General features: G+C 49.7%; 1 protein-coding gene across 1 annotated transcript in view; it reads right to left on the reverse strand.

Moving 5' to 3' along the window:
* ADAM33 (ADAM metallopeptidase domain 33) overlaps positions 1-12,343 on the reverse strand; it is a 141,674-nt gene that overhangs the window by 85,434 nt on the left and 43,897 nt on the right. Inside the window, exon 3 of the mRNA XM_060247421.1 lies at positions 10,103-10,179. Coding sequence (XP_060103404.1) covers positions 10,103-10,179 — 77 coding nt within the window. The remainder of the gene's footprint in view (positions 1-10,102; positions 10,180-12,343) is intronic.

The raw sequence follows: 12,343 nt of genomic DNA on the forward strand, positions 1-12,343 counted from the left end.
TGGCACCTGGTTTTTTGGCCACTGTGTGACACAGAGTGTTGGACGGAATGGGCCATTGGTATGATCCAACATGGCTTCTCTTATGTTCTTATGTCTGGGGCAGTGATGCTCTGCATTCTTGGGGGGGGGGGGACTGTGGGAGGGCTTCTAGTGTCCTGGTCCCACTGATGGACTTCCTGATGGAACCTGGTTTTTTGGCCACTGTGTGACACAGAGTGTTGGACTGGAGGGGCCACTGGCCTGATCCAACAGGGCTTCTCTTATGTTCTTATGTGACACAGTGTTGGACTGGATGGGCCACTGGCCTGATCCAACATGGCTTCTCTTATGTTCTTATGTGACACAGAGTGTTGGACTGGATGGGCCATTGGCCTGATCCAACATGGCTTCTCTCATGTTCTTATAGTGTGGCTGCTGCCAAAGTTTAATCCCCCCTCTCATGGTGTCTAGTAAGTTTGTCCACATTTGGACTTCACAGCATTATAAGTTTCAAAGCCAGGCTGATTCTGTGAATTTAGGCAGATCGTTGTGGGGAGTGCGGGGTGGAATGACCTGCTGCTCAGCATTACCCATTGCCCTGGGCAGGCCTCGTTTTGGGCAGAGCTCCAGAACCTCTAAATCAGGGATGTCAAACTCATTTGTAACGAGGTAGGGCTGCAAAGCCCCCAGGCCAGGCAGGGATTCTCCCACCCTGGAGATTCCCAACCTGCCAGCTCACATTGCAGGTGACATCATCGTGCCGGTGACATCATGTGTGGACGCTCTAGGCATTTCCAGGGAAACTCTATGGTTTTCCTGGACGCTCTAGCAATTTGGGAGGGCAAAACTCTATGGTACCTATTGTACCACAGAGTTGTCCCTCCCAAATTGTTAGAGTGTCCGGGAAAACCATAGAGTTTTCCCGGAAACGCCTAGAGTGGCCGCGCACATCACTGGTGCGATGATGTCACTTCCGGGTGACGTCATAGTGTTGCGCATGCGCAAAAGTCCCCCCGCCAGAGAATGCAGGGAACTTGGCAACCCTATTATGAGAACCAAATCTAATATAAATGAGACCTTGTGGGGCCAGGCCATGTTTGACTGGGCCATGTGTGTAACTATTTAAGATTAGGTAGCAGAGATGTAAACTTTATAAAAGACACGGACAAACACAATTAAAAACATGCTTTAAAAAGTAGCATTCATTCTTAAAGGTGTTTTCTTTGTATTTCTCCCATGGGATCCAGGGCAGTGGGCAAAGGAAGTTCTGGCTCTTTCCTTCCTTCTCCAGGGGACCGGGAGAGGGAGGAGCCTCAGCCAACAGAAGGAAGAGAGGCTTGGCTCAGTAGCTCTGCTGTGCAATTGAGAGAGCCTGGCAAAGCAAGCTGTGATGTAGAAGGAAGCAAGAGAGAGGGAGAAGGAAGCAGCCAACGCTCAGGGCCTTGATAGGAGCCTTCTGGGGACCTTATTCAGCCTTGGGCCACATGTTTAACACCCCTGCTCTAAATTTTATTGTGCTGTTTCTTTCTTAACCCCTCCCCCCCAAAGAAAAAAAACTTGCTTCTGGGCTCCATTGTTCAAACCCCCTGTGAGAATTTTGCTGAACTCTAAGATTGGATGAACTTTCTAATATTTTTTTCCCCACAAAAAATGGGGAAAGAACCAAAGCATATCAAGCAGACAGCTGGAAATCTTCCTCATGCCACTGTGGCCACGGAGGAGAAAGTCTCTGAAAAAGTGTGACGGGAATAAGGTTTTATTATGGCACTTAAAATTCCAGAAGTATTTTAAGCTAGATGCTGAGCTGAACTAATTTAGTCCACCTTCCGGTGATGTCAGGGGTATGTGACCAATGCAAATGAGTTATGCAAATAACAGAGAGCTAGTCTGGTGTAGTGGTGAAGTGCGCGGACTCTTATCTGGGAGAACCGGGTTTGATTCCCCCACTCCTCCACTTGCAGCTGCTGGAATGGCCTTGGGTCAGCCAGAGCTTTGGCAGAGGTTGTCCTTGAAAGGGCAGCTGCTGGGAGAGCCCTCTCAGCCCCACCCACCTCACAGGGTGTCTATTGTGGGGGGCGGGGAGAAGACACAGGAGATTGTAAACCACTCTGAGTCTGAGAGAAGGGCGGGGTATAAATCTGCAATTCCTCTTCTTCTAGAGTCCTCTCAGCCCCACCCACCTCACAGGGTGTCTGTTGTGGGAGGAGAAGATACAGGCGATTGTAAGCCGCTTTGAGTCTCTGATTCAGAGAGAAGGGCGGGGTATAAATCTGCAATTCTTCTTCTTCTAGAGCCCTCTCGGCCCCACCCACCTCACAGGGTGTCTGTTGTGGGGGGACAAGATACAGGAGATTGTAAGCCGCTCTGAGTCTCTGATTCAGAGAGAAGGGCGGGGTATAAATCTGCAGTCTTCTTCTTCAAATGAGTTGCACTGATGAGCTCCGGCTCCTCTTTTTCTATGAAACGGCCCCTGCTTCCACCCCTCTGTTTCTATGCTTCCCCTCCAGCAACCATCAATGATTTCCACTGGGGTTGGGGGTGCGCAAAATACGGATTCTAGGGCGGGACGGAGAGGTTGAGCTGACGACTGCCTTTTGCAGCAGCAGCCGCCCGACTGGTATAACATCTGTCCGAGTTTGAATTAATTCTCAGCGTGGGATCGTGCTTGCTATCCCTATACAGCGACATGACGCATCTTTGGGCGCTCCTGCTGAAACGGGATCGGAAGGGAGAGAGACATGACGATCGCCCCACTGTACGTGGTTTTATTTCATCAAGGGCAGGGGTGGGGAACAGTGGCTCTCCAGATGTTTTTTGGCCTACAACTCCCATCAGCCCCAGCCAGCATGGCCAATGGCTGGGGCTGATGGGAGTTGTAGGCAAAAAACATCTGGAGAGCCACTATTCCCCACCCCTGGTCTAGGGAAACGCATCCCAGAAAGACGTCTGCGAGGGAAACAGACGTTCCACCGGGTGAATTCAGGTCAGGATAATGGCACGGGGCGGGGGAACCTAAGCCCCCTTTCTCCACGCATCACACAGCCAATCTGGGTCAGGCCCACGAATAACAGGAAAACACAGAACTCCTAGGCCAAGCCTTTCAACCCAGTCGAGGGAAAATGTGTTGTGTCGTTACCTAGACAGAACCCTAATATCACAGAGCTGAAGGGGGTCATAGAGGCCATCTAGTCCAACCCCCTGCTCAATGCAGGATCAGCCTAGAGCAAGGTTGGCCAACGGTAGCTTTCCAGATGTTTTTTGCCTACAACTCCCATCTAGGGTTGCCAATCCCCAGGTGGGGGCAGGGGATCCCCCGGTTTGGAGACCCTCCCCCCGCTTCAGGGTCGTCAGAAAGCAGGGGGAGGGGAGGGAAATGTCTGCTGGGTACTCATAATTCCCTAGGGAGATTTATTCCCATAGAAAATAATGGAGAATTGATCCGTGGGTATCTGGGGTTCTGGGGGGGCTGTTTTTGGGGTAGAGGCACCAAATATTCAGTATAGCATCTAGTGCCTCTCCCCAAAATACCCCCCAAGTTTCAAAACGATTGGACCAGGGGGTCCAATTCTATGAGCCCCCAAAGAAAGTGCCCCTATCCTTCATTATTTCCTATGGAAGGAAGGCATTGAAAAGGTGCGCCGTCCCTTTAAATGTGATGGCCAGAACTCCCTTTGGAGTTCAATTATGCTTGTCACAGCCTTGATCTTGGTTCCACCCCTAATGTCTCCTGGCTCCACCCCCAAAGTCCCCAGATATTTCTTGAATTGGACTTGGCAACCCTACACACACCCCAGCCAGCATAGCCAGTGGCTGGGGCTGATGGGAGTTGTAGGCAAAAAAACATCTGGAGAGCTACCGTTGGCCACGCCTGGCCTAGAGCCAGGGTGGGAAACCTTTTTTTCTGCCAAGGGCCATTTGGAATATTTATAACATCATTTGCGGGCCATACAAAAAATTATCAGTTCAAAAAATAGTGCTCCGCTGACAGAGAACATTTCAAGCCAGCAAAATGAATGTAAATCATTGTTTTTCTATTTGAAGTCATGTGGGGGAGAGCCTAATTTGGCACACACACACACCCCAACCTGCCACGCTAGGAAAAAGACCAGCAGGAACTAGGGTTGCCAAGTCCAATTCAAGAAATATCTGGGGACTTTGGGGGTGGAGCCAGGAGACATTGGGGTGGAGCCAAGATCAAGGCTGTGACAAGCATCATTGAACTCCAAGAGAGTTCTGGCCATCACATTTAAAGGGACGGCACACCTTTTCAATGCCTTCCTTCCACAGGAAATAATGAAGGATAGGGGCACCTTCTTTTGGGGGCTCATAGAATTGGACCCCCTGGTCTAATCTTTTTGAAACTTGGAGGGTATTTTGGGGAGAGGCACTAGATGCTATACTGAAATGTTGGTGCCTCTACCCCAAAACCAGCCCCCCCATAGTCCCAGATACCCGCGGATCAATTATTTTCTTTGGGAATAAATCTCCTTTGGGAATAATAGAGTTCCCAGCAGACATTTCCCTCCACTCCCTCCGCTTTCTGACGACCCTGAAGTGCGGGGAGGGCCTCCAAACCGGGGGATCCCCTGCCCCCACCTGGGGATTGGCAACCCTAGCAGGAACTCATTAACATATTAGACCACATCCCCTAATATTTGCATACTAGGCCACACCATCTGAGAGAATCAAGTGCAAACTGAACTGGTGGTAGCTGGCTCCCATCCCCCACCCTATGGGAGGCCGACACACGGCTTGGCTTGGCCCAGCAATCCCCGAGGGCCAAACCAAGTGATCTCAAGGGCCGTTTATGGCCCTTGGGACGGATGTCCCCCCCCCTGGCCTAGAGCATCCCTGACAAGTGTTCGCCTAGGCCAGGGGTGAGGAACAGTGGCTCTCCAGATGTCTTTTGCCTACAACTCCCATCAGCCCCAGCCAGCATGGCCAATGGCTGGGGCTGATGGGAGTTGTAGGCAAAAGACATCTGGAGAGCCACTGTTCCTCACCCCTGGCCTAGGCTAACCCAATCTTGTCATACTTTGGAAGCCAAGCAGGGTCACCCCTGTCTAGTCCTTGGACGGGAGACTCCCAAGGAAGTCCTGGGTTGCTACCCAGAGGCAGGTAGCGGCCAACCACCTCGGTTCATTAGAAGAAGTGTGCTTGCGTGCAGGCACCTGAAAGCTTATACCCAGAATTAAACGTCATTGGTCTTAACGGTGCCACTGGACTTAGACTTCGTTGAGAGTCAGTTTGGTGTAGCGGTGAAGTGTGCAGACTTTTATCTGGGAGAACCGGGTTTGATTCCCTGCTCTTCCCTAGGCAGCTGCTGGGATGGCCTTGGGTCAGCCAGAGTTCTCACGGGAGTTGTCCTTGAAAGGGCAGCTTCTGGGGGAGCTCTCTCAGCCCCACCCACCTCACAGGGTGCCTGTTGTGGGGGAGGAAGGTAAAGGAGATTGTGAGCCCCTCTGAGACTCTTTGGAGTGGAGGGCGGGATATAAATCCAATATCTTCATCTACCTCACAGGGTGTCTGTTGTGGGGGGGGGGAGGAAGGGAAAGGAGATTGTGAGCCACTCTGAGATTCTTCGGAGTGGAGGGCGGGATATAAATCCAATATCTTCATCTACCTCACAGGGTGTCTGTTGTAGGGGGGAAAGGAAAGGAGATTGTGAGCCGCTCTGAGACTCTTCGGAGTGGAGGGCGGGATATAAATCCGATATCTTCATCTACCTCACAGGGTGCCTGTTGTGGGGGGGGGGGAGGGAAAGGAGATTGTGAGCCGCTCTGAGACTCTTCGGAGTGGAGGGCGGGATATAAATCCAATATCTTCATCTACCTCACAGGGTGTCTGTTGTGGGGGAGGAAGGAAAAGGAGATGGTGAGCCGTTCTGAGATTCAGAGTGGAGAGTGGGGTATAAATCCAACATCAGGGGTGGCCAACGGTAGCTCTCCAGATGTTTTTTGGCCTACAACTCCCATCAGCCCCAGCCATTGGCCATGCTGGCTGGGGCTGATGGGAGTTGTAGGCAATAAACATCTGGAGAGCTACTGTTGGCCACCCCTGCAATATCGTATTCTTATTCTTCCATCTCTGTTCACCCCTTGTTTTGAAAATCAACACTTTGCAGTACCAGGTGAGCCAAAGAATTCCTCTACTCCAATAAAATACTTTTGTTCAACAGTTAAAAAAAAAAAAAAAGCAAGAGTCCAGGTATCTGAAGAAGTGAGCGGTGACTCATGGAAGCTCCGCCCCCTCCACAAATTCTGTTAGTCCTTAAGGTACTGCTGGACTCTGGCTCTTTTCTGCTGCTACAGACGAACTAATATGGCCACCCACCTTGATCTTTCTTTTCTTTACTGCGGTTTCTGCAGGGGCTTTTTGTAGAAAAAGCCCAGCAGCGACTCATTTTGCAGAGTAGGCTTTACCCCCTGACACCAAGCCAGCAGGAACGGCGTTCTGGTGCGTTCCGGCTCAAAAAAAAAAAGCCCTGGTTATTAGTCATCGCCCACCCCCTCCCCTTCTTTTTGGATGGCAAAAATTGCAGCTTGGGTTAGGGCAGCAGCAGTTGACAACACTCTCTTTCACATTGGGTGTGTTTGCAATTTTGCTCGTATTACGGGAAGTCGTTCGTAGTTTCATACTTCATAAACGCGCCGAAAGAGTTATGTGCTAACTAAGCTTTCCATTTATGCTGATAAAGCAATACAGTAAGTTGAGACTCGATGCACAGAAGGAGAGCACAGATTTCCATTCCCCCCCCCCAAAAAAAAATTTTTTGCACACACCCCTGCCAGAAAAATAACTAGTTTTACCCATACATGGAGAAGCTGTCTCCATTCAAAAGGAAATGCAGTTGCCTTGACTTCTCCCTGTACATGATCTGTATGCAAATCTCCTTTACCAAAATGAGAAGTTCTGGGGCCCTCCCCCCTTCTTCCATCTGCGGTTGGGGCTACTGAGATGGAAAACTGCATTCTTTGTCTGCTTAAAGACCCTCAGTTCTTAACCCACAAATTCCAGGGGTGAGTCTTCCTCAATGAACAAAGCATTGATAACAGAACATAAGAACATAAGAGAAGCCCTGTTGGATCAGGCCAGTGGCCCATCCAGTCCAACACTCTGTGTCACATAAGAAAATAAGAGAAGCCCTGTTGGATCAGGCCAGTGGCCCCTCCAGTCCAACACTCTGTGTCACATAAGAACATAGGAGAAGCCCTGTTGGATCAGGCCAGTGGCCCATCCAGTCCAACACTCTGTGTCACATAAGAACATAAGAGAAGCCCTGTTGGATCAGGCCAGTGGCCCATCCAGTCCAACACTCTGTGTCACATAAGAACATAGGAGAAGCCCTGTTGGATCAGGCCAATGGCCCATCCAGTCCAACACTCTGTGTCACATAAGAGAAGCCCTGTTGGATCAGGCCAATGGCCCATCCACTCCAACACTCTGTGTCACATAAGAACATAAGAGAAGCCCTGTTGGATCAGGCCCATGGCCCATCCACTCCAACACTCTGTGTCACATAAGAACATAAGAGAAGCCCTGTTGGATCAGGCCAATGGTCCATCCAGTCCAACACTCTGTGTCACATAAGAACATAAGAGAAGCCCTGTTGGATCAGGCCCTTGGCCCATCCAGTCCAACACTCTGTGTCACATAAGAACATAAGAGAAGCCCTGTTGGATCAGGCCAGTGGCCCATCCAGTCCAACACTCTGTGTCACATAAGAAAATAAGAGAAGCCCTGTTGGATCAGGCCAGTGGCCCCTCCAGTCCAACACTCTGTGTCACATAAGAACATAGGAGAAGCCCTGTTGGATCAGGCCAGTGGCCCATCCAGTCCAACACTCTGTGTCACATAAGAACATAAGAGAAGCCCTGTTGGATCAGGCCAGTGGCCCATCCAGTCCAACACTCTGTGTCACATAAGAACATAGGAGAAGCCCTGTTGGATCAGGCCAATGGCCCATCCAGTCCAACACTCTGTGTCACATAAGAGAAGCCCTGTTGGATCAGGCCAATGGCCCCTCCAGTCCAGCACTCTGTGTCACATAAGAACATAAGAGAAGCCCTGTTGGATCAGGCCCATGGCCCATCCACTCCAACACTCTGTGTCACATAAGAACATAAGAGAAGCCCTGTTGGATCAGGCCAATGGTCCATCCAGTCCAACACTCTGTGTCACATAAGAACATAAGAGAAGCCCTGTTGGATCAGGCCAATGGCCCATCCAGTCCAACACTCTGTGTCACATAAGAACATAAGAGAAGCCATGTTGGATCAGGCCAATGGCCCAACCAGTCCAACACTCTGTGTCACATAAGAACATATAATAATATAATAATAATAATAATTTTTTATTTCTATCCCGCCCTCCCCGCCGGAGCAGGCTCAGGGCGGCTCACAACAGAAAACACACATTACATTAATTATACTTATAAAACATGGTTAAAACAATTACAAATTTTTAAAATTAACTTAACAATATGGCGTTATAAACAGGTTTCAGTAAATTTCCGAGAGTAAAAGCATTTCAAGAATAAAAGCATTTCCAGCAGCATACCTAGTTTGTCACTAGTTTTCCACTAGTTGAAGGCCATCTTGAAGAGGTGGGTCTTGCAGGCCCTACGGAATCCATCTAAACATCGTAGGGCCCTCACCTCCTCAGGGAGTTGATTCCACAGTAATGGAGCGGTAATAGAGAAGGCCCGGTCCCGAGTGGCCTTCAGTCTGGCCTCCCTTGGCCCAGGGATATTCAACTGGTTTTTCCCAGATGACCTCAGTGCCCTCTGGGGCTCATAAGAGAAGCCCTGTTGGATCAGGCCAGTGGCCCATCCAGTCCAACACTCTGTGTCACATAAGAACATAAGAGAAGCCATGTTGGATCAGGCCAATGGCCCATCCAGTCCAACACTCTGTGTCACATAAAAACATAAGAGAAGCCCTGTTGGATCAGGCCAATGGCCCATCCACTCCAACACTCTGTCACATAAGAACATAAGAGAAGCCCTGTTGGATCAATACAACAGGGCTTCTCTTATGTTCTTATGTGACACAGAGTGCTGGACTGGATGGGCCACTGGCCTGATCCAACATGGCTTCTCTTATGTTCTTCTGTGACACAGAGTGCTGAACTGGATGGGCCACTGGCCTAATCCAACATGGCTTCTCTTATGTTCTTATGAGTCTGAAGCATAGTCAGTGCCAAGTAAAATTCAAAAACGAAAGATTGGGGGGGGGGGGAAACTGAACAGGGCCAAACATTGCATAGCTCCCCCCCCCCCCCAAACGTCATCAGCAGAAGAATCCACCAAGCAAAGATTAGAGTTGTGCACAAATTTGTTTAATTTGCACACCGCATATAGGAAAGCTGCAGGACCCAGTTTTCCTGGGCATAGCATTTTGGCTCTCGACCATAACACATTGCATTTAGGCGGACATTTTCAGTGTTCAAACCTCTTTGAACATATATTGAACATATGAAGCTGCCTTCTACTGAATCAGACCCTCTTGGGTCCATCAAAATCAGTCTTGTCTACTCAGACTGGCAGCGGCTCTCCAGGGTCTCCAGCTGAGGTTCTTCACTCCTATTTGCCTGGACCCTTTTTAGTTGATGCCAGGGATTGAACCTGGGACCTTCTGCTTACCAAGCAGATGCTCTACCGGAAGGAAGGAGGAAAGGGAAGGGAAGGGAGGGAGGAAGGAAGCCATTAAAGTCAGTCTTGTCTACTCAGACTGGCAGCGGCTCTCCAGGGTCTCCAGCTGAGGTTTTTCACGCCTGCTTGCCTGGACCCTTATTAGTTGGAGATGCCGGGGATTGAACCTGGGACCTTCTGCTTACCAAGCAGATGCTCTGCCACTGAGCCACCATCCCTCTTTGCTAAGATAAGCGTGTTGTACCCCTTGCAACAAACCTTGTCAGGTTGACCAACACTGATATTCCACTCTTGCAGAGGGGTGGGGGGTGGAGTTCAGAGAAAGAAGCTGGCATCCAGATTTCTACTGAACTTGTGGCAGAGGAAAGTTTGGGGCAGGAGAACTCCCGGATCACAGCTCGCTCACTCGCTCGCTCAGCTGCTACACAGCATTTTAGCTGCGGCCTATTGTCTTGGCAGGTGGACACTTACTGATTTTTCTCCAGCACCAAAATAAGTTCCCTGTCCTCGACACTCAGGGCCACCTCTGCGCGTTCAGGTGATGGAGCCTGCAGAAAAGAGAGGATGCGGATTAGCTCACCACAGAATAGAAACCCTACTCAGCTGGCACGGCTTTTTTGGTTGAAAAAGCCCAGCAGGAACTCCTTTGCATCTTAGGCCACACCCTGCAATGTCACCACTGTTTCACATAGGGCTTTTTCTACAAAAAAAAGCCCAGCGGGATTTCATTTGCATATTAGGCCACACCCCCTAATGCCCCGCCAGCCGGAACTGCGTTCCTGTGAGTTCCTGCTCAAAGAAAGCCCTGTCCGCTAGTATCCCTCCCCATTTGCCTTTCTCCAAACTGCTCAGTTTGGTGTAGTTAAGTGTGCAGACTCTTATCTGGGAGAACCAGGTTTGATTCCCCACTCCTCCACTTGCACCTGCTAGCATGGCCTTGGGTCAGCCAGAGCTCTCTTATCTGGGAGAACCGGGTTGGATTCCCCACTCCTCTACTTGCACCTGCTGAAATGGCCTTAGGTCAGCCAGAGCTCTCTTATCTGGGAGAACCGGTTTGATTCCCCACTCCTGCACTTGCACCTGCTGGAAGGGCCATGGGTCAACCAATAGCTCTCTTATCTGGGAGAACTGAGTTGGATTCCCCACTCCTCCACTTGCACCTGCTGGAATGGCCTTAGGGAAGCCATAGCTCTCTTATCTGGGAGAACCAGTTTGATTCCCCACTCCTGCACTTGCACCTGCTGGAATGGGCTTAGGTCAGCCAATAGCTCTCTTATCTGGGAGAACCGAGTTGGATTCCCCACTCCTCCACTTGCACCTGCTGGAATGGCCTTAGGTCAGCCATAGCTCTCTTATCTGGGAGAACCAGTTTGATTCCCCACTCCTGCACTTGCACCTGCTGGAAGGGCCTTGGGTCAGCCACATCTCTCCTATCTGGGAGAACCTGGTTGGATTCCCACTCCTCTACTTGCAGCTGCTGGAATGGCCTTGGGTCAGCCAGAGCTCTCGCAGAGGTTGTCCTTGGAAGGGCAGTTTCTGGGAGAGGTTTTTCAGCCCCACCTACCTCACAAGGTGTCCATTGTGGGAGAAGGAGATGAAGGAGATTGTAAGCCGCTCTGAGATTCAGAGTATAGGGCAGGATATAAATCCAATATCATCATCATCATCATCATCACAGCCCCACACTAGGATCTGTCATCTTCTGCCTTAGATATTCACAACAACCCTCTAAAGCAGGCTAGGCTCATAATCAGTGGCCCAAGGGTCACCCAGCCAGCTTCAGGATGTCCCCCTAATGCCAACCAAAGCCATTTTGGTGTTCCTGAAAGCAGAAGACTCAAAAGTAGAGTACTGACCCTAGACATCATTGACCCTGACCCTAGATACACTAAATAAATCCACTGTCCAACCCATCACTGACCCTCGATAGACTACAGAAATCTGTCATCCCACACTTGAGTCAGAAGGACATCATACCCTGAAAGAAACACACCCTCCAGCTATTTAAGAACATAAGAGAAGCCCTGTTGGATCAGGCCAGTGGCCCATCCAGTCCAACACTCTGTGTCACATAAGAACATAAGAGAAGCCATGTTGGATCAGGCCAGTGGCCCCTCCAGTCCAACACTCTGTGTCACAGAAGAACATAAGAGAAGCCCTGTTGGATCAGGCCAGTGGCCCCTCCAGTCCAACACTCTGTGTCACATAAGAACATAAGAGAAGCCATGTTGGATCAGGCCAGTGGCCCATCTATTCCAACACTCTGTGTCACATAAGAACATAAGAGAAGCCATGTTGGATCAGGCCAGTGGCCCATCCAGTCCAACACTCTGTGTCACATAAGAACATAAGAGAAGCCATGTTGGATCAGGCCAGTGGCCCATCCAGTCCAACACTCTGTGTCACATAAGAACATCAGAGAAGCCATGGGCTTGCAAAACATTTCTTTTTCAGCTGGCATTTGAGACATCAGGTGGTAATTGAGATGGAACCTGACTAACGAACAGCCATCTTAAATACAGCAGGATTATACTAATTTAGCACCTATTTTATATTTTATATGTTTTTATGTATTTTAAATAACTTATCTGTAATTAATGTTTAAATTGTTATGTTGTTATGTTTTATGAATCATGGGATCCCATGTCGGTTATATTGTTCAATGTGAATCATGGGACTCCCGTGTCTGTTAGCCGCCCTGAGCCCGCTTTG

This window comes from Heteronotia binoei, chromosome 9, assembly GCF_032191835.1.
Source record: "Heteronotia binoei isolate CCM8104 ecotype False Entrance Well chromosome 9, APGP_CSIRO_Hbin_v1, whole genome shotgun sequence".
Taxonomy (NCBI): domain Eukaryota; kingdom Metazoa; phylum Chordata; class Lepidosauria; order Squamata; family Gekkonidae; genus Heteronotia; species Heteronotia binoei.